Source organism: Myotis daubentonii, chromosome 14 (genome assembly GCF_963259705.1).
Source record: "Myotis daubentonii chromosome 14, mMyoDau2.1, whole genome shotgun sequence".
In the NCBI taxonomy this organism is placed as follows: Eukaryota; Metazoa; Chordata; class Mammalia; order Chiroptera; family Vespertilionidae; genus Myotis; species Myotis daubentonii.
Genome location: NC_081853.1, coordinates 46,961,811 through 46,984,928, shown reverse-complemented (window position 1 = coordinate 46,984,928; position 23,118 = coordinate 46,961,811). Strand labels below are relative to the sequence as shown.

At 40.6% G+C, this 23,118-nt stretch overlaps 1 protein-coding gene and 1 pseudogene across 1 annotated transcript; both read left to right on the top strand.

Annotated features, from left to right (window-relative positions):
• Window positions 1-1,052: 1,052 nt before the first annotated feature.
• CMTM6 (CKLF like MARVEL transmembrane domain containing 6) lies at window positions 1,053-22,516 on the top strand. Its single transcript, XM_059664150.1, has 4 exons — window positions 1,053-1,286; window positions 12,666-12,842; window positions 17,527-17,625; window positions 20,354-22,516. Exons 1-4 carry the CDS (start codon window positions 1,149-1,151, stop codon window positions 20,489-20,491), a joined length of 552 nt encoding a protein of 183 aa, XP_059520133.1. The 5' UTR covers window positions 1,053-1,148; the 3' UTR covers window positions 20,492-22,516.
• On the top strand, window positions 7,882-8,034 carry LOC132215950 (U2 spliceosomal RNA; annotated as a pseudogene).
• Window positions 22,517-23,118: the final 602 nt, after the last annotated feature.

The window sequence follows — 23,118 nt, the reverse complement described above, 5'->3', positions numbered from 1 at the left end:
AAGTAATGTCTACTTGTCTCTATTCATTTGAGAGCTTTTTTGTTTTGTTTCTGGAAGAAGAAAGGGAGGTTTGGGAGAGAAGATAAATGTGGAGGCAGGTAGCAGCGGTTACCCCTCCCCTCTTCCATGGATTTTGAGTCCCAAATGGAAGGATGAGTTAGAAGTTGAGGTTTGGTGGCTTAATTGTTAACCAAAGATTCCAAGCACCTAGGCTTTCATCCCCACTGCCCCTGGATGTTTGATCTGGGATGTGATCCTCAGACTTTTGGCTTCACTTTTTTCATCTGTAAAATGGAAGTAATGATAATACCTACGTTATATTAACGTGGAGAAAATATGTGTGCCTCTCATGTAATTTAATCAGTTTCAGGTGCTAAAATATAATTACATTTCTTGATGAGTTTCCATAAGTTCACAAAAAATTAACATGTGACTGCAGCAGCTGAACAAGAAAAATTAAACTAAATGATGTTGATGAATAAACCTAAAATAAATTAAGAGATGCAGAAGGTAACATGCCTCAAAGTCCTTCCAGACAACCCACTTCACTTAATTCAAATTCAAGTTCTTCACTTGCCCTTTAGGGTCCCCGATAGGCCCCTACATTACCTGGCCTTTGCCCACATCTCCAGTTTCATCTCCTCTCCTTCTCCCTGGCTTAGTCTTTGGTTTCAGAATGAGCCAAGCTCATTTGGTTCTTAGGACCTGTGTACCTGCTATTCCTGTGAAAGCCTCCCAAGATCTTTTTATTTCTCTCCCCCGATCTTTTGTTTATTTGTATTTTTTAATTGATTTTAGGGAGAGACAGAAAGAAACATTGATTTGTTCCACTTATTTACGCAGTCATTGGTTAATTCTTGTACATTCCCAGCTGGGGATCGAACCTACAACCTTGGCCTGTGGAGCCGATGCTCTCAGCTGAGCAACCCAGCCGGGGATCCCCAGATCTTTACCGGGCGCTTGATGAGGTGGGAAAGACCTAGCGGCGATAGGGGCGGGTCCCGGGAAAGGGGCGGGGCCAGGGCGTGCGGGGCGGAGCCCGCCGGATGTGCTGAGGCCCAGGAAGTGACGGCTCCGCCCGGGGACGCCTGGAGTCGGTGAAGTCCGCACCGCCACCGCTGTGGTCGCTGTGTTCCCCGGCTTGGGCGATGGAGAACGGAGCCGTGTACCGCCCCACCACCGAGGAGGACCCGGGCCCGGCCAGGGGCGCCCGGAGCGGCCTCGCCGCCTGCTGCAACCTGGGCCGGCTCCGGCTGCCGCGGCGCGTGCTCAAGGGCTTGCAGCTGGTAAGTCCCGGCCGGGGTGGGCGAGCCGGGCGGGCGGGGCCCGGTCCGGGGCCCTCGGCCTGTGGGCTGGGGAGGCCCGGCCGCCTCTCATCCTGGTGGTTCAGGAAGCGGCCGTTTCCACACCCCGATTCCTTCGGCCGCCACTCCCCCTCCCCCGCTGGGCGGCCCCTGGTCCCTAGATGGGCCCCGACGGCGATGCAGGGCCGCTGAACGAGTTAGGTGGGTCCGGGAAAGAATTGATATTAATCGGAAGCGTTCTTACTGCTTACAAGGCGTCATCGATATTCATCTGCTGCCCATGAAATCTATTTTCAGTTGCCTTTATTTTTTTTCTTCCTAATCAGAAATAGCACAGTTCAAGTAAAAATTTTCGTTACTATAGTTGTGTATGTTCAGAATGGAATACAGCTAGAAATTTTGGTGATAGACGTCACTTGGACGTATCTCATTTACCCTGTAGCCACCTTCGTCTCTCCTCCCCGCTGTTGTTCCTCTGCGTTATCTCCCAAAGGACCTGTATTTAGACTACGAAGTGCTTTTTTTATCTTTCCCTGGTGCTTGCGGTTTCCTGGGGCGAGCCCATGGGGTCAGTTTGATGTGGTGGCCACGCACTGGCTTTGGGATGTGTGTGTTCCGTAAGCTGCCTGCCAAAGGTTTGCTATTAATTGGGAAAGAACGACTTCTGCATGGGCGACATGTGTGAGCGAAGTACAAAGTCAAAAGGACAGCTTTTTGTGTTTGAGGGCGGGTAGCAGGACGAGGGCACGGTGTTTTCCATTTCATCGCATTTTAGTTTACTGTGGGCAGTGAAGGTACCTTAAACCTATTAGCGAAAATATCAAAACACCTTTGCGATTTAAATTTTAATTCTGCTTACATACTTTGAGCTCCTGTGTCTTGTTTTAACCAACGATGAGCAACATTTTCTGCAAGACAGAAAATCAGGTTGCTTAGAATGTTTACAGGTTGGTTTGTGTGTTGTTGTTTTTCCTAAAACCATCCCAAGTAAAAATAGCCATTCGTTTCTTTGGGAGGAACTTAAATTCTTAGAACGCAGATAACCAGAGCTTATGTTCTTAGAAGTCAGGTGACCTATTTTTATTGAATAGAATAGCAGGAAATGGGCACTACAGTAATTGGGAAGTCACTTAGACTTAGGCAAGTGGTAGCTTGGCCTGTGGATCCGTAGAGGTTCTGGCGCTGTCTCTCCAGCCTCCTTCGTAGGCCTTTTAGGTTCTTCAAGCCACAGGGCTCCCTATTTCTTGCATCAGCTGTTCAGTCCTTCTACCCAGAAGTGCTTCCTTCTACTTTCCTCTTGTCAGCTCTCACATGACTTTCAGATTTCAGCTGTTTCTGTGCAGCAGAGCTACTTGAGTAGAACTCTTTAGAGCAGAAAAGAATTAATACTAATCTGAAGCATTCTTCCTGGTTAAAAGACATCATTGGTACTCATCTGTTGCCCATTATTAAATCTGTTTTCAGTTGCCTTTATTTTTTTTCCTTCCTAATCGGAAATAACAAAGCTCAAGTAAAGTTTTTCATTACCGTATTTATAGTGTAACAAACTATAGTTGTGTATCTTCGGAATAGAATACAGCTAGAAATTTTGGTGATAGATTTAACCTGGATTTAACAGAAGAGGGCAAGATGAATTTGCCTTGCCAGGTTGTTAGACGATTCCTGCGTGTTCTCCATCATCCATAAGGAGAAAGAGGAAAAGAATAAAAACTAAGGTCTCTTTAGAACTCTATTAGTTTGTTTATGGGGAACTTGTAATATTGTAAAAATGCTTTCTTTAATATACATCTTAAACAATATTTCTTAATTTCATTCTTATGGTTGTCTTTTTGTTCCTGCTTTGTTTTAATAATGTCTTATTTCTTCCCAACAGTATATTATAGGAGTCACACAGAAAGTCCCAAGTAAATTAAAACTGTCATCCAGCCTGGGGCAGCAGGCAGTCTTATTTGCCTTAACTCAAATTTTGTGTTTAGGTTGTTTTATTTTAGACTAAAGGTCCAGTGCACGGAATTCATGCACAGGTAGGGTCCTAGGCCTGGCCAGCAATCGGGGCCAATCTGTGGGACGACCGGCGGGGCGATCAGGGCCCCCACTTGCACCTGCCTTGGCCTGGCGCTGCCTGCTCACCTGCTCCACCATCCCACTGTGGTCCCGCTCTCGTCGGCGCCCATCGGGGCTGGCAGCGCTTCCACTGCCACCCGCTGCCAGGGCTGCACCGACGCCCACCATGTTCCGTGCCGCCCCTGGTGGTCTAACTCCCAGTTGGTGGAACACCCGCCCGTGGGGACAATTTGCATATGAGCCTTTTATTATATAGGATGATTTATTTTAAAAAATTAAATAGAATTTCATGCCCTAGCCAGTTTGGCTCAGTGGATAGAGCGTCGGCCTACGGACCCAAGGTTCCCAGGTTCGATTCCAGTCAAGGGCATGTACCTCAGTTGCAGGCTCTTTCCCTGCTGGGGGTGGGGGGTGGGGGGGCACGTGCAGGAGGCAACCAATCTATGTGTTTCTCTCACATAGCTGTTTCTCTCTGTCTCCCTCTCTCTTCCACTCTCTCTAAAAATTAATGGAAAAATATCCTCGGGTGAGGATTGAAAAAAAAAAAAAATTGAAATAGAATTTCAGAGTTCCAATAACCAAGCACTGTAATGGAGAAATTCATAATCAGAAGAGGAGGTACTTTCACAAGGGACCTGCATGCCCTATGACATTTTAGTCAAAATGTAGTGCATTTTTGTGTTTGGGCATGTGATTCTGAACCCATACTTCTTATCAGATTCTCAAAGACCTCAAAGAGAAAGGAACCTTGCTTAAAACTTAAAAGCCAGAGCCTGTTTACTTAGGAATCCTAGATTAGAGTCCTAGGAGATTGAAATGGATTTCCTTTGAGATTCTTTCCACTGCTTCAGATGTTTTTTACAAATTTCTGAGGCTCTGTGGGGCATGCTGGTACAGAACTGAACCCCAAAGGGGTAGAGAGTGGAGCCTGCAAACACAAAAGGGGAGTTTAGAGACAGAAGAGTGTGACCAGCTCTTGAGTTATATGCATGTAACTCTGAGTTGGAGTTGTACAGCTTTGTCTATCATTCAGGTATGACCTTAATTTTTTCAAAGGCTTGTTCAAAACATAAGCATCCTCCAGAGCTGAAGGAAGAATAAAGGTTCAGCTAGGAATTCAATATAAGGAGTCATTGCAGACATAAGTTTATGCATTCAGTTTATTACCAGTTTATTCTACCCTTAGATTGATCCTTATGCCCATGTACTAGTATTTTTTGTGTGAGGTTTTGGTTGTTACTTTTGAAGGAGTTTGTTTTTGTTTTAAGGGGTGAATTGGCCTTTGACAACCTAATTCCTGTCTAGCTAGCTGGTGCAGTGATCTAAATATGTGTAATATTCTCTCTGCAACAAGCTGACATTGTGTTTATGGTACCAGTTGAATGTCCTGAGGGCTGCACAGTACTGTGATTATAATGACTCTTCAAGCAAGCAGTTTGATTGGGAATTCACCAGTGATTTAAATTTATTAAATAGAAGCAATTTATCTTATATTGGTGCTCTTTTCATTATTTAAATGTGAAAATGGTATGTACTCAATTAAAATGCTCCATTTTTACCTGAGGAAGATCCATAATGTCAACAAATTTTATCTTTGAACCTTTGTTAGAGTAAAAGTTTGCGTAAGGCAGGGGAGGGGAACCTTTTTTCTGCCAAGGGCCATTTGGATATTTCTTTTTCTTTTTTTAAAATATATTTTATTGATTTTTTTACAGAGAGGAAGGGAGAGGGATAGAGAGTTAGAAACATTGATGAGAGAGAAACACCAATTCAGCTGCCTCCTGCACACTCCCTACTGGGGATGTGCCCGCAACCAAGGTATATGCCCTTGACCGGAATCGAACCTGGGACCTTGCAGTCCGCAGGCTGACGCTCTATCCACGGAGCCAAAACAGTTGGGGCCCATTTGGATATTTCTAACATCATTCACTTAATATAATTCACGTAATATAAATTTATGTTGCTATGCATAAAACCCCTAGATTTATTGAATTTCGAGTCCCACTGTCGGTTGCCTTGGCAGGGCCAGACCTAATGATTTCAAGAGCCTTATGGGCCCTGGGCCGGGTGTCCCCACCTGGCCGAAGGCGAGGGAAGCCTAGCTTACCTTCAGGCTGACAGATTTGTATACTTGAACCTTGCATGTGACTACAAGTTCATTAATTCACAAATTAACATAATTTTGTACATGGAGTTTTATAATTAGTGGCAAACATTAAAAAGCTCTTTTTATAAATTTTTTCGTAACCCACTTTAAACAAAGTGATGGAGAATTAATACTTAATGCAATGACTGTTAATTTTAAGGAAGACTGGAAGTTTCAGGAAAGGTAGTGAAATTGAAATGGAGAGAGGCACAGGGTAGTAATTATCTGAATGTTTAAATCACTAGAACTGTAAGGCCATATTTTAGTCACCAAGACTTCCCAGATGTGCTGACCCTGGGAAATTGGTTTTAATGTGTGATTCAACAGCAAAAGGGGAAATGCACAAGACTATGGAACCTCAAAAACCCAACCTTACAGGGAAAACCCACACAAACATACTTAGTCGTTAAATGAACTTAATAGTGTTTTATGGGGGGAACAAGTACAGAGTAGGAGTCAGGAGACCTGGGTTCTCGTCTGTGCCTGGCCAACTTGGAACTTAACCTGTCAGAGATTAATTCCATCATTTGTAAACATGAGGGTGGGAGACTACATGCTCTGCAAAGGCCCTCCCAACTCCCAAAGCTTGATAATTCCCTTAAATATATTTGGGTAAAATTTTATGTCATTAGAAGGAGCAGCATTAGTGTCCTGTCGTTAGGGGGTTAGCTTCCTATTTAGTAAGCAATACTTTGTTCAGAGCAAAACTATTCACCAGACAATACTAATTGAGCCTTTTAACTTATGGGTTGCATTCACCACTATTTCCTTGTCTAATTCAGTGACCTTATTTCTTTTTACTGTTCTTAACCACTTTGGTATTTAGTGTTGGTGACGACCCACTTTTAGAAATTCTTCCTTCCCTTCACTCTCACTTTTTAAAAAAAATTAAAATAATTGTCTGCTTACAAAAAACACCAACTAAAAATATGACTAAAATAAAACAAGCCACACTACACCTCTCACACTCTCACAATACCCGGCATCACGGCTTTTCAAAGGAGTTTTCCTAAGAAGTGCAAAATGTCCTGTTGACTTGCTTGTCTGGTGTTCCTTGCTTTCCCTCGGACTCTGGGACTGTGCTGTTCCTTCAGGCCCCCGCCCAGTCTCTGGTCCTTTTGTTTTCTATCCAGCTAAACCAGGCAGGCAGCTCCCATTGTCTTTATCTAGAAGTCCATGCTCCCTGGTATGATTTTCACATAACCACACCCAACACCTTAACCTTTTTTCTCAACACTCCCCATCCAGTTAGGTCAGTTGCCTTATTATCCTTTGGGGCTTGCCATAATAATTCTTTTTTTAAAAAAATATATTTTTATTGATATCAGAGAGGAAGGGAGAGGGAGAGAGACACAGAAACATCCATGATGAGAGAGAATCATTGATCGACTGGCTGCCTCCTGCACTGCCCCTACTGGGGATGGAGCCCACAACCCAGGCATGTGCCCTGACTGGGAATCAGCCGTGACCTCCTGGTTCCTAGGTCGATGCTCAAGCACTGAGCCACACCGGCTGGGCAAATCCTTGCTTTCCTGAATCTGTTCTTGTTTATCCCCCTCCTGGACCCTGTGTGTCTCTTGGCTCTGGTCTGAGTCTTGCTTTTCTACCCATCCTTCTTGAACTACTCTTAGTCCAGGTGAACGTTTTCCTGATATTTCCTGAACTTAGATATAATGAACACTCAGTTGTGAGATACAAAATATATCGTGTTCTTATTGTCTTGTACATTGGTCTGATTGCTCTGTCATCACATGTTCCTATGCATATTATAGTGCTGCATACATAATACTCAAATACACTTTATTTTTTATATTTTTATTGAGCTATAATTGAAATGTAACATTGTATTTGCTTCAGGTGTCCAACATAATGATTCATTATTTGTACATATTGTGAAATGATCATTTTATTTTGTACTACAGACTATATAGTGCTGTGGGGGATATCAAGGAAGCTTAATAGCATTAGAGATGGGGAGTCAGGAGTAAATTTCAAACTGAATATAGCTCATAGTGCTAATTCCTTGGCCTTCACATGGGAACCGGCACTAGTCAACGCCCAAACTTGATGTTGTACCCCTTCAGTCTCTTAGGACACCCATGCAGAACCCGCGTCTTAATACTGCTCTGAGGCTTAAGGTTAGTAAGAAAGACTTCTGATAATAAGTTTGGAATAGGACTTGTAATTACTTGACACTGATTGCTTCTGGCCAAGCTGGATCCTGCCCTTTCCTTCCTAAGACTTAGATCAGCAGTCTGCATTGATACTACAGAAAAGATTTCTTTTTTGGTCAGCCTGCACAGATGAGTGTTCCTGATAATCTAGTTATTGTAATAAACATGCTTTAGCTATTCTAAAACCCCAATTATCGCTTCTTGGCCTTTTGGCTAAGATCAAGTGTAGTATCTGTTCTTATCAGTTTAATAAAACCCCAATTAAAGTTTTAGGCTATCTTCTCATAATTAATTGGCTTTTATACAACTGAGGTGTATTTTGCAAACTCCTCATAGAGAAACTCCTAAGATAGAGGCAAGAGTAGGGCATATGGAATATTATTATTTTATTATACTCTAGACATGTAAAGACTCATCCTGTAACTAATTACAGGAGACTAAGGAAGTACCTTTACACAATGACCTTCTGGTGTTTGTCTTGGTGTGGCCTTTATATCCTGTGGTTTAGTGATTGGAAATACCTCACCTAACATTTGTGTGAAGGAAGTTGTTTGGGATATACTGGATGGTTTTATGCCTCACAACAGGAAATATAGCAGTAGGATCTATTTTTGTCTTTCTGTAGATCCTTTGAAGTTGTGGGGATAGATGAATTTTGTATTGCTCAGTAGAAGGGGGAAATCCCTTAGCCCAGTGGTTCTCAACCTTCTGGCCTTTTAAATACAGTTCCTCATATTGTGACCCAACCATAAAATTTTTTTTGTTGCTACTTCATAACTGTAATGTTGCTACTGTTATGAATCGTAATGTAAATATCTGATATGCAGGATGGTCTTAGGCGACCCCTGTGAAAGGGTCATTCGACTGCCAAAGGGGTCGCGACCCACAGGTTGAGAACCGCTTCCTTAGACGCTTAGATACCAATTTAGATTTGACCTTTTTAAAAAACCTTTTATTTTGAAGTAACTATAGATTCACAGGAACTTGCAAAAACTGTACAGGGAGTTCCTGTATGTGTGCGTGTGTGTGTGCGCGCGTTACTCTCATGCAGTTTTATCTTGTGTGTAGCTTCCTGTAAGCACTGCTGCAATCAAGATCCAGAACTGCCCATCACCACGGGGTTCCCTCATGCTTCTGCTTTAGCTACACCACCCTTCTCTCTCCTGGGCACCACTAATTTGTTCTCCATTTCTATAATCTTTGTTTTTTGAGGAATGCTATAAACAGAATCATGCAGTCTATAACCTTTTGAAATTGGATTTTTTTCACTTTGCATAATTCTCTGGAGATTCATCTAGGTCCCTGGTCGGCAAACTGCGGCTCACGAGCCACATGCGGCTCTTTGGCCCCTTGAGTGTGGCTCTTCCTAAACCTTAGGAGTACCCTAAATAAGTTAATAACAATGTACCTACCTATATAGTTTAATTTTAAAATATTTGGCTCTCAAAAGAAATTTCAATTGTTGTACTATTGATATTTGGCTCTGTTGATTAATGAGTTTACCGACCACTGATCTAGGTTGTGGCATATGTCAAACTTGTTCCTTTTTGTTGCTAAGTAGTATTCCGTAGTGTGGATGTACCTACCACAGTTTGCTTAACCATTGAAGGACATCTGGATTGTTTCCAGTTTGGGGCTATTGTGAATAAAATTGTTATGAACCTTCATGTATCAATTTTTGCACGAACATAAGTTTTCATTTCTCTTGGTTGGATGCAGAATGCAGAAATACAATTGCTGGGTTCATGGCAGTTGCATGCTTTGTTTTTTAAAGAAACTGCTAAACTGTTTTCCAGAGTAGCTGTACCATTGACTTCTTTTGTATGGAAATGTTTTATAGGGTAAAAGTTTTATTATACACTATGAAATGTATCTGTTGACTTTGGTAGTAGTTTTGTTGCCTTAATACATCTGGATGCTTCTATTGGCCTGACTTGGGTGAGATGGCATTTCCCGATAGGCATCTACTTGGGTCATCAGTTATTTTGATAGTTTTAAAGCTCAGGAGGAAACTCCCTCAGCTTCCTCAAAACCCACACAAACAGCCCAAGTAAAACTCCCTTCACTTTCTTCCCTCTTATTTCTGGAGAGGAGCTGAGCTCTGAATCCTACCTTTGAAGAGCCTCTTTTCTTCTTGTCTTTAGACACACCAATCTTACTGATTTCTTCTGAAGAAGCATTTAAACACACCCGGTTCTCTCCCATCTTGTAATTCCCTTCCCTTTGACCTCATCTACTACTGCCCTATCTGGCCACTCTTGAAACCACACATCTTGCCTGTGCTGTCTGTATCCCACTGCCTTGACTTTCCCTTACTTCCCACTATGCAGTACTGCAGTCTAAGCTTCCCGGTATGACTACACTGAAGTTGTCTTGCTGATGTCATCAGCAACCTTCTTGCAGCTCAGTCTAATGTAAGTGTTTTAGTTTTGTTCTTACCTGACTCCTAAGTAGCATTCAGCCCTCTGGATTCCTTTCTCTCCAAAGAAATATTTTTTCTTGGTCTATTACCTCTTGGACTACTCCTCCTTTGTTGGAGTCTCCCCCTCTGCATATCCCTTAAATCTTTGGGTTCTTCAGAGTTCTCCTAATTCTAGGTGATCTCACTGGCTGACTCCCACATCTTACGTTTTTTTTTTTTTTTTTTTTGAGAGTGAGAAAAAGAGAGAGAGATCAATTTGTCGTTTCCCTTATTTATGTATTATTGGTTGCTTCTTGTGTGTACCCTGACCAGGGATGGAGCCCTTAGCATTGGCGTATTGGGACGATACTCTAACCAACTCAGCTACCTGGCCAAGGCCCCACATCTTTATCTCCACCTCACACCTCTCCTCTGAGCTATATATCCTAGCTCTTGTACAGAGCCCTCATACACAGCATAATTAAAATGGAATTTATTCTCTTCCCAACAGCCTTGCCTCTTAAAAAGAAAACAAAACTCTTCTTCCTGCAGTGAAAGCATCAGTATATTAATACTAATGTACAACAGTGGGAGCACTGTTAAAACCCACTGCCATTTAATTGAGTTGCCAAATCAACCAGAGTTAACCATTCGTCATTCAGTGCAGGAAATCATTCTGACCCATGCCTGTCTATCCTGGGCAGCCATGGCCAGTAAGCCCATCTGCATCACTCTTCACTCTGTGTTGTTATTTTATAAAAATTTTGTTTAGGGAGACGAAGAGAGAGGGAGAGAGAAACATTGATCACCTGCCTCCTGTATGCGCCCCAACTGAGTATGGAGCTCGCAACCCCGGCATGCGCCCTGATGGAATCAAGCTGGCAACCTTTCAGTGCACGGACGATGCCCAACCAGCTGAGCCACGTTGGCTGGGGCTCTCTTTACTCTTAACCTCTGCCATCAGTTGACTTAATGTTATTCCCATAATGGTTTGTACTGTATAATTTTCATGGTCAGACTGAAGTGTCCTGGGTTCAGTTCTGGTCAGGGGCACATGCCCAGGTTGCGGTCTCGATCCCCAGTAGGAGACAGCTGGTCAATGATTCTCTCTCATCATTGATGTTTCTCTCTCTCTCTCCCTTTCTCTCTGAAATCAATAAAAGTATATTTTAAAGTATGCTTTGGAAAGACAAAAATAAGTTACTAAAATATTTGCTGTGGAATTAAGAGCAAGACAACTGTGAAAGGCTGGTCCAACTCTGGAAAGCTTCTGTACTCTGATTATCAATGTCCAAGATCTTGCTCCACTTCAAATACCATCAGTCTGGGAGTGGTAGTCATAAATGATGAAAGGGATTAATGCAAAAAACATGATGTGGAATTCCAATTTTGTAGGCTCATGCTCAGAGACAAGGCCCACTTCAAATGATTGGTGAATAAATGTGCTGTTTTGTATTAAGTTCAAATGTTTTAGTACATACATTTCAGTATTACCTTGTTTCCTACTCTCTTGTTATTCATCCTGTTTAATAAGGGCTTCGACTGCATTTTTCAGCGATTAGCCATTCTTCTTCTCCATTACTACCGCTAGCTACCCTGGGTGCTCTCTTTTCCTGAATGTCACACATGAGTTTCCTGACTAGATGTCTGTCCAAGTTTTGTCGTGTCTCCAGTCCCATCTCCATATTGCAGCTAGTGAGAACTACTAAAAGCAAGAACCTGATCATGTTATCCGTTGCTTTAAATCCCTTAAACTAAAGAGGACATTTAGATCTGGCCTCTGCTTACCTCTTGTCTCATTTAATCATTTTTGTGCTGCTATCTTCTTCCTTCAAACTGGACACTTTAGTCATGGTGACTCAACTCGCTTTCACAGCGGAGTTGTGGTTGAATATATGTGTGTGCATTGGGGAAGGAGGGTGCCGTGCTCTCTCACCTCTTAAGCCTTTGTATGTCTTGCTTCTCTGCCTGGAACTTCTCTGCTATCTTTGACCCCTCAAATGAGCTCTACTGCCCTTCAGGTCTCAGCTTTCCTTCAGGAAGCCTTTGCTGGCCTCCCAAGTTTAATGGCTCGTCTGTGTGTTTTAATTTTTTTAAAAAATCCTCACTGGAGGACATGGAAGGGAGAGAGAAACATCCATGTGAGAAAGAAAACATCGATCCATTGTCTTGCGTAGGTGCCCTGACTAGGGATCCATCCCAGGTATGTGCCTGATCTTCCCTTCAAAGCAACCAGACTAAGTTCTGTGTAGATCAGCCATGCAGTAAGCTTGTTTGCCATGGTCTCCACTTGATAAATATTTGAATGAACAGATGGTGTTTTCTGAACACTGAAGGTTTCTCTGAAAACACTAGCAGCGTTTCTCAACCTGTGGGTCGCAAACAATGAAAATACATCCTGCATATCAGATATTTACATGATGATTCATAACAGTAGCAAAATTACAGTTATGAAATAGCAACGAAAATAATTTGATGGTTGGGGGTCACCACAACATGAGGAACTGTATTAAAGGGTCGCGGCATTAGGAAGGTTGAGAACCACTGCCTAAAGTGAAATGTTGTTTCTTTTGCAGTTGCTGTCTTTGCTGGCCTTCATCTGTGAAGAAGTCGTATCACAGTGCACTTTGTGCGGAGGACTTTACTTTTTTGAATTTGTAAGCAGCAGTGCCTTTCTCCTTTGTCTCCTTATGCTGATAGTGTACTGCACTCCGGTTTATGACAGAGTCGATGCTGGAAAAGTCAAGTCCTCGGTAAGCATGAAATATATAATCTCTATACTAACAACATAGCTGTTTTGGAATCTTTGTATAGTTTTATTTTACAAAGTAGTAACGCTTCCAAAACTCAGTAACATGAGAACTCAGTTTTCCCTGCCAAATGGGATGATAGGAGGGGAAAGTGAAATTAGAATGAAAGTGACAAACACTACCCATAGTTTACAATGACTGGTGGTTTAACCTAATTCACATTATATATATATATAATATTAATATTTTTATTGATTTCAGAGAGAGAGAAAGAGAAAGAGAAAGAGAAAGAGAAAGAAATAATAATGATGAAAGAGAATTGGAGAATTGATCAGCTGCCTCTTGCACACTCCTTACTGGGGTTCGAGCCCACAACCTGGGCATGTGCCTTGATTGAGAATCAAACTGTGACCTCCTGGTTCATGGGTCAACGCTCAACCACTGAGCCACACTCGCCAGGCTCTTTTGATTTTATTATGGGGAAAAGTCTATAAGTGAATTAAGAAGGTTTTTATTAGAGATGCAGAACTTTCTAAAGACTTAGTCTGCTGACCCTGTGTTTTTTTTTTGGTATAATATAAGGATTTGTGAGATGACAGATGAGCTAATTCTCATAGGTACTGCATTAAAGAAAGAAAGAATTGAGTAATTTACTTCTGCAATAGCATTTGAATCATCAGTAGTGGTTCATTAAGAATTAATTGTACATATGAAAGAATTCACATCTCTGAGAGAAATAAAAATTAGGATAAATTTGTAACTATTAAAGGTAAGAGATAACAGAATAAATACAAAGCAGTATGATTATGTTTTTGTTTAAATTAATGAGAAGCAAGCATTGGGTCATATGTTGATTATACACCTAAGATATTTATTTTTTTCTATATACCTTTTTGTATCTCATATTTTGTGCTGTAGGAGTCTATTACCTTCTTTTCAAATAATTATTTTAGATTTAATTTTTTTTATAAAGTTGTACCAAACAGTTAAAAAATAACTTTGAAAAACTACAGGTAGAGTCTGAGTCAAATCCAGCAAGTCTTTGATGAGCTCCTACACACAGTTCTTGGTATGGCCAGTCTATGATTGTTTTGTCATCTTACCTGATAGTAGCTGCTGTCAGTGCCAGGCACTTTCTATGCTACGTGGTTTAGAGTCCTCACACCTTAATGCTCCATTTTACTTTGAGGAAACTTACTAATAGGTGCAGGTGGTTTAGCAACTTGACCAAAATTACATAGCTACAGTAGAAATAAATTGAGATTTGACCTCAGTAAAGCTCTCACACTCTGCATTCCATTATGTAGCCTAAGCAGAATCTTACTAGAACCAAGGCCCTACCTAGCATAGCAACTTTTTTTTTCTTTTTTTTTTTATATATTTTATTGATTTTTTACAGGGAGGAAGGGAGAGGGATAGAGAGTTAGAAACATCGATGAGCGAGAAACATCGACCAGCTGCCTCCTGCACACCTCCCACTGGGGATGTGCCGGCAACCAAGGTACATGCCCTTGACCGGAATCGAACCTGGGACCTTTCAGTCCGCAGGCCAACGCTCTACCCACTGAGCCAAACCGGTTTGGCAACTTTTTTTTTTTAATGAGACTTTTCTTTTGACTTTTTTTTTTTTTTTTGAGAGAGAGAGAAATGTTGATTTGTTGCTCCACTTATTTATGAATTCATTGGTTAATTCTTGTATGTACTCTGACTAGGGATAGAACCCACACCTTGGTGGATTGGGAAGGTGCTCTAACCAACTGAACTATCCGTCCAGGGTGGCTGTAGGAACTTTAGATGCTTTCAGGGCAGATATCACCACAGGAGTTTCTATATAACAATGACAACGCACCAGTCATTTCATGAAATACATATTAAAAAGAGGATGCAGAGAATACCTTAGAATTTTTGTTTATGATATGTTTAGTGCAGATATGAGAGTTGGACAAGAGAAAAGTTCACTGATATCTGAGCTGATGGATTTGCTCTTTGTATAAATCTATATTTTAAACATTAAAGGTTAAAAACATCACCCGACCAGTGTAGCCCAGTGGTTGAGTGTCAACCTATGAACCAGGAGGTCACTGTTCAATTCTTGGTCAAGTGCTCTGGCCCATTGCAAGCTCGATCGCCAGTAGAGGGCGTGCAGGAGGCAGCTGATCAATGATTTTCTCATCATTGATTTTTCTATCTCTCTCCCTCTCCCTTTCTCTCTATAATCAATAAAAACATAAACACACTCCCCACATCTTTTTCATTTCTTATCTCTCAACAGCAAAACAGTATCACTATCCATAAGAATCTTTTTAGAAATGTCAGTTTTTACTTTAGTGCTATATCAGTAGTATTTAAGAACATTAATCTTTTTGACAAGAAACAATAGTATGTTTTCCATTTAGTGTAATGATCTAACTTAACTAAATGTAAACTATTTATTACATCAAACCTGATTATAAAAGTTATTTTCTAGTAAATACTGACTTAAAAATACTAGGAAATAAAAAATTCAATTGTTTTATCTTAAAACAGCTTTTGTAAATATTTTACTATCTTTTGGGTCTTTTGTTTCTTTTAATAGGTGATTTTTAAAATTTAAAATACGTTATTACAGAAAGTTTAAGTGGCTAAAAAACCTACTCTTGACATGATTATTTAGTTAATGATGGGTAGTTCTTTTGATTCTCTCTTTTCCAAAATTTAATAGGTAATCATTGAGTTATATACATTCTGATTTTTACCTAACTATGTAAGGATTTCATGTTTGCTTCAATGGTTTAAAAATCACTTTTACTGTATGCATATTAATGTACTTAAATTTTAAATATATATTTTTTAAAATATGTTTTATTGATTTTTTTACAGAGAGGAAGGGAGAGGGATAGAGAGTTAGAAACATCCATGAAAGAGAAACATCCATCAGCTGTCCCCTGCACACCCCCCACTGGGGACATGCCCACAACCAAGGCACATGCCCCCGACCGGAATCGAACCTGGGACCCTTCAGTCCACAGGCCGACACTCTAGCCACTGAGCCAAACCGGTCAGGGCTTTAAATATATTTTTATGTAAGGGAGGTTTTCTGTTCTAGAGAAAACATTTTGAGTGGGTGGTGGTGGTGTCAAGGGTGGAAGGGTAATCTTTTACAAAAAAGAATTTTTTGTATCCCATGCTATTGTGGGTCAGATTCTATGGAGAATAACAATAGCCAGCTTCTATTCACTATGTGCCTGGCACTGATCTAAGCACTTCCAGTGAATTAACACTAATCTTTAGAATCATCTACTGAAGAAGATACTGTAACTTCCTCCATTTGCAGATGAAAAAACAAAGGCACACAGATGTTAAGTAACTAATTCAAAGCCATATAGCTGGGAAGCAGTGTAACTGGGATTTGACCTTAGATAGTCTGGCTCTAGAACCCATGCTTATTGAATAGTTCATTATTCTGTCTCAAAATGACTGTCTTGTTTAAATACCTCCTTGAATGTAATCCAAATATTAGTGAATAGGGTTTTATATATGTTTGTAGATTTGAAATAATATTCAAGGGGATAGAAGTAACAAAGAACTGCAGAAAAACACCTCTTATTTTTAAAAATACTTTATTGTTTAAAGTATTACATATGTCCCCCTTTTTCTCCCATTGACCCCTTAGTTCCCACCTCTACCCCCTGCCCCAGAAAAACACCTCTTTTAGAAGCAAAGAGAAAACCTCTTTAATTTTTTATAAATGTTAAGTGAACAAATTGACAGTGGTATCGGAATTCTCTGTTGGATAGTTTTATCGATATTAGGTTTAGTGGAGATTGCCCTTCCGAAAACTCAAAGTATCAGACTTAAGCACTTTGGAGTGGTTATCCTTTACGTTTCTCCTCTGAATCAAGTATGTATGTCAAGCAGTTTTCAGTTGGCATGTGAGAGAGAGAGCCTTATGAGGTGATGCTGAGAGAGCACTTGGCAATCCCTGAAGAACCCATTGTTGTAAGCGTCATTGTGATGAGATATGGAAGCTCTTATGGTAGTGGATAGCCCATCATACAAGCTCCTTTTGGATTGCCTACCCACTTGGAATAATGGAAAACAGTATGTTATTACAGAAAGTTTAAGTGGCTAAAAAACCTATGATTGACATGATTTTAGTTAACGATGGGTAGTTCTTTTGATTCTCTTTTTTCCAAAGTGCTTTCAAAGCACCAAAGTCCTCTCAGGCTGTCCTAGCACATAATACGTTGAAAGGAAAGAAAAATGCTTTCTTTTGCTGGAAGTAAGATATAGGATTTAATAAGTCCTTTGGCTTTGACAAATTTTTAAAATTGATTTTAAAGAGAGAGGAAGGGAAGGAATAGAGAGAGAGAACCATGGATGAGAAACATCCATTGGCTGCCTCCTGCACGATCCCTACGAGGGGGTCAAGGTAAAACTCAGGGACACACGCACACACCCCTCCATTGGGAACTGTTTCATAAAAAGATTATTTTGTAACGTATTCTCTGAATACGCCCTGTCTAAAGCATACATGATGTTCCTTTACAGGGTGTTTATTGAAAAGTTAGAAATCTCAAAGTATGTAAATTCGGGTTGTGTGAAAGAAAATAAATCTCTAAATTTTTTTGAGAGTAAAAAACTAAAATATTTGTTTCTATCACCCTAACCTTACTGTATTCCTTATGTGTTTTATATATATGTATAGGACTTTTACATTACTCTGGGGATAGGATGTGTGTTTTTGTTGGCGTCCATCATTTTCGTTTCCACGCATGACCAAACCTCAGCTGAAATTGCTGCAATTGTAAGTACCTTGTATTTTTATCTTTGCTTGTTTTCATTTCATTAGAAATATGGAATCTGGAAAGTACTTGACAGGTTATACAATATGGTAGAGTAGTTTGTCTTTTAACTTATTTTTTATTGTAATTTTGAATAGGAGACCTAACAGTAAATAATGATAGCTTTAAATATGACAGCCTGAAGAGCCTAGAACCTGTCTTTTTTTTTTTTTTTTTTTAATATATTTTATTGAGTTTTTACGGAGAGGAAGAGAGAGAGATAGAGAGCTAGAAACATCGATGAGAGAGAAACATCGATCAGCTGCCTCCTGCACATTCCCACTGGGGATGTGCCCGCAACCCAGGTACATGCCCTTGACCGGAATCGAACCCGGGACCCTTCAGTCCGCAGGCCGACGCTCTATCCACTGAGCCAAACCGGTTTTGGCCCTAGAACCTGTCTTTAGAACTTGAGTTTTGTTAATAAAAAACGCATTTACTCCACATATGAATGTTACTGCTAATGCAAGTGGTAGAATCAACTTTATTATCTTATTCTCCACTTTTTGGTTCAACAAAAACATCTGCATGCCAGGTGTAGAGACTGCACAGGAGAAATCCAAAAGTTGAGTCTAATAAAAGAGATGAGATTTTTATATGAAATCCTTGGCAGAGGGAAGCAGATTATTTTTAGAATTCAGAATATTTTATTAGACTTTAGAAAGGAATTGCTGTACATAAAGTTTATTTATTCCACAATACCTTCAGACGGCCTGAGACATATCCTGTAATCCAGCATATTAGTATTTCTGAAGCATGTGAATATTCACAGTAAAAGGAACAGGTAAAGATTGTAAATAGTTCTACCCCGTGTTAATCTTGAGCTGAGCAAATCATGAAAACGTTGAGCTTTGTTTTTGAATTTCAGAATTGCAGCTCAAGGATCATGGACCTGAATTGGTACCAGAGCTCTGAATGAGAACAGTTTCCAATTAATACTTTGTTCATGACAAAACTGAAATTGTAATTAAGTAGTCAGCTAATAGATAATTAAAACTACTTTTTATGATAGAACTTAAAAGGAGTTCAGGAATTGCATGGCTATATCTACCTATTCACGGTTTCTTAGCACTTTACATGGGTAAAAACAAAACAAAATTATTGCAGCACTGTGACTCATTCTAGCAGTAATAATATTTATCCATGCCCTGACCGGTTTGGCTCAGTGGATGGAACGTCGGCCTGCGGACTAAAGGGTCCCAGGTTCGATTCCGGTCAAGGGCATGTACCTTGGTTGCGGGCACATCCCCAGTAAGGAGTGTGCAGGAGGCAGCTGATCGATGTTTCTAACTCTCTATTCCTCTCCCTTCCTCTCTGTAAAAAATCAACAAAATATATTTTAAAAAAAAATATTTATCCATGAAGACATGAGCCAATTAAAGAGAAAACTAAATGTTTTAATAGAGCCTTATGGCCAATTTCAGTTTATATACATATTTTTGTAGTGGAGGAAGATGATAGGATGGTCAAGAAAATATTTTCAAGTATAGAAATATGTTACTATAAATCCTGTGGAGGAAGTGAAATGGAAGTTGAGGAAAAGTTGAGTTTAGGGGGGGAAAGCATGGCATAAAATTCCCAGCTATTAAAAATGAGCTTATTTGTTTAAATTAGATGATATGTCAGATTGTTACATTATTTAGATTTCATTGGATTAAGAGTGACTGGCAGTTTAAAAACTCATTATAATGTGCTGAAAATTACCTTTTGCACTATTTAAATTCTGAAACATTTTATAGAATTAAATGAATGAGGGAATCCATTAAAAATTTTGTGTATGTGAATTATGTCAGCAAAAGAGCTGAAGGTCACCTACCTGGATGCTACGGCATAGAGGGCCCTGCATGGACAGGAGCTCTCCAGGATCAGGGATGGCCTCACAGACAAAGTGACATCTGTCTACCTTTAGTCCTGCATCAGCCAGTCCAGTGAGGGGGCAGATGCCATCAGGCGAGAAGAGCACATGGAGATGGGGTCTAGGGTTGGAAGGGACGTTAGCCATTACCTGTGCCAGTTTTCTCGTTCTTATAGAGCACTTGGCTCCCATTTTCCCTCGTGGTTTTGCTAGTGAAGAGCTAAATTTGAATTTTGTCTCTTGACAGAATTCTCGGAATGTCGATCCGAGAAGTACAATAATGAGGAAGTGTTTTAAGGAAGAGGAAGTACATAGTGGCATCGTGGTGCTGTGTCATTGGAGTGTGACACATAACTGGAAAATATATTTTTTAGATAATTCTGTTTCTTCAAAATAGAATTTCTGGGTTTTTTTTGTCATTAATAACTTTTTCCATTTTTACCTAGTCTCAGCTGCCTACTCACATATGTCCTTTATCTCATCTGTGGGTCCATTTAACTATTACTGATAATCCCGTGTTTATATCATTTTATAGGATTTTTTTTTCATCTATTAACCTTAGTTTCATAGATTGGCACCCCACAAGTGAACATGTACTTTGTAAGACAGGGCATTTGTGATTTTTTGACTAATAGCTATCATTCTGGAATTTTATTTTATTTTTTTGGTAACTTCTTTCCATTTTTTGGTGACCTTCAACATTTCTTTACCACTGAAGTTAAGATAAAATTGATGAAATCATCTTGCTCGTATGAAACTCTCTCAAAGCCAAGTAGGAAATGAGAGAGTATATTATAAAATTCCTCATCTAATTTTTGCCACTTTTTCCTCCTCAGGTGTTTGGATTTCTAGCAAGTTTTATGTTCCTGGCTGACTTTGCCATTATGGCGTATGAGAAACGACAGGAGTCCCAGAAGAGAAAACCTGAGGCCACTGTTAGGGCAGAGGCCCTCACCGTACCACTTAATGCTTAAAGACTCTAGGGAGCAGGCGTTACGGATGGCGGCGACTGCGTGGTCCCTGAGCCCGGGCAGAAGCACGTGTACTATCTGTGTAATTACTAAACCACTTTTGAAGAGCAAGGGGAAGCGTCAGAAGGCAATGTTGTCGATATTGGACAGTATGTTAGTCACCACAAGTTAGGCCAGGGTGGTTGTTTTTTTTATATAACATTTAAAACTTGTATTATGCAGTCTATTATTTTGGGGGGGTGGGGTGGGGAGGGCCGTTTCTTTAAATCACAGCTCACTGATAAATTATTCTGTCGTTACTAGGCTTAGCTTTCAGATGATTCTTTATAGCTATATAAACAGCATGATTAAGTTAATCCATTTAGATATTATTTCATTTTTAAGTTAATTTGCTTCACTATGAGGTTGTTTTTTGATGATTCGATAAAATTTAATGTATATTTAAATTTTAAATATTGGTCTAGGTTTTTTCCTTCAAATATAATACTTAGGCTTTACTGTATCTTCCTTGGCCTTAAAATTCTATTGTAACATTTTAAGACAATTGTTATAAGTTCTTTTGTTGCCTAATAGAAAGCGTATGGGAAATATTGGTATTTTATATGTATAACCCAATATTTATACTGCACTTTGGTGGTTATTGATATCAAGCGGGGAAAAAAAAAGATTTTTATGTAACACATAGAAAAATGGAAGAAACTGATACCACACCTAAGGACCAAAGATGATAAAGGCGTACTTTTTGTGCAATACAGTGAAATTATAAGAGCAGGCTTCAGCCACTCACCAAGTGTCTGCAGAGGTGAGTTCATACTGTGAGTGAGAGAGGGTTCGTTCTATTGGCACATGATTATTTCTACTGAGATCGAAGCGGCTCTGCAGGTCCTCCTCGGTGTGTTCTGTGGAGCCAGATTCCGTTTTAAAACCCCAGCCTGTGATTTTCCATCTGTTTGAGATGCTCGCGTTTCTGTCTCCGGACCAGGATGGTCTGCACACTGCTTCCCCGTCAAGCAGCGGTGGGCCTCTGGCTCTTCCTTGTTGGCAGTGCCTTTCGGGGGCCCAGGATCTTGGGCTCTTTTGTTGCCTAGCGTGTTAACACGGTCCTTAGGGTTTTGTTCCCACAGAGGCACTGCTCTAGTTTCCCTTTGGAGGAGACCTTAAAGTGAACATCTGGAGCAGGGGTGGGCAAACTTTTTGACTCGAGGGCCACAATGGGTTCTTAAACTGGACTCAGAAGAAGGAGCTGCGGCCGTGTTTCCCGACGTTGCCATGTTAACACTGCTGCTGGTGAAGGAGCGGAGGGGAGAGCAAGAGAACCCTCCGCTCTTTCGGCTCCGCGGGCCGGATAGAACAGCCGAACAGGCCGGATCCGGCCCGCAGGCCGTAGTTTGCCCACGGCTGATCTAGAGAATCTTGCCCAGGTTAATACTGTTGATGGTGTAGGGAGTAGTCTTACTATTCTCAAGAGACACTTCATCACCAGTTCTGATAATCAGGAAGAATTGTTGGCTGTTGGGTCCCAGACTAGATCTTTCTTGTCCTCCTCTTAGATTTTTGACTCAAGACTTTGTTGTTAAGGTGCTGAGCAGTGCGTCAGGTCCGGAAGGACTTTGGTGGAGGTCCCCCCGGCTAGGCATCCTAGGTTTTCTGTCTGAAAAATGGAATCGTGTTTCCAGTGAGGCAGTTTAATGATCCCATCCTTTCTTAACTTCTCATCTGCCTGTTGTAGACAGGTTTTAGCTACATCAACGTGGCTCATGTGGTTCTCAAACATTAGTCCTGACGGCCAGGCACAGCTTCTGCTCTGGCTTGGTGACTCAGGACTTACCTATCTGAATCAGAGTTTGGATGCTGGTGCTAGTGGCGATGTCACCAACACCTGCTTGGGAGATAAGGAAACCAGTCATGGGTGCTGATGTTACTGGGCGTGCCATCTAAGGGAGGAGAAATAGCCGGGGCTTGGGCTCAAGAATAAAGACTGGTTCAAAAATAGCCAGCTTATGGTGGGCAAGTTCTGGAATTTCACATCAAACTACTGTACCGTTGCCATTGTAAACATCACCTCAGTCCAGCTCGAGTTGACAGCAAACCGTCTGCACTACCTCGGGGTCCCCACCCCTGCATTGGGTTTGGTGGCCTTGTCCTCAGCTGGCTTCACACACAGAGCTGGCATGAGCTTAAGCCCTGGCTGTTCTGACGGTTCACTTCTATTTGTTTTCTTGGCATGGGACCACTTAATCTTTGCCTTTTCAGAAGGATGATATATTCACTGGCATTTTTGGTCTCTCTGGAACCTTCCCTCACATTGATTTTTATGGGACTTATGACTGGTTAGCCTCCTTCTTCTATTGTAGAAGAAATTAGGAGTAAAAAGACCATTGTGGTAAATAAAAAGTTCAAGGAGAACTTGAGACCAAAACCACGGTTACGTACAGGAAAAGGCAGACTCAGTAAACTCAAGGTTAAAATAATTAACACCTATGATAAAATTGTTATATTTTATACAAATAAACTGTTTAGAATGCTTTTTAAAAATCATAAGGGAAATGCTTACAACATAACAATTTTATAATTGCTGTACTTATATTCTGTTTTGGGACTGGGAAATGTATTTTTACATTGTTTATAGC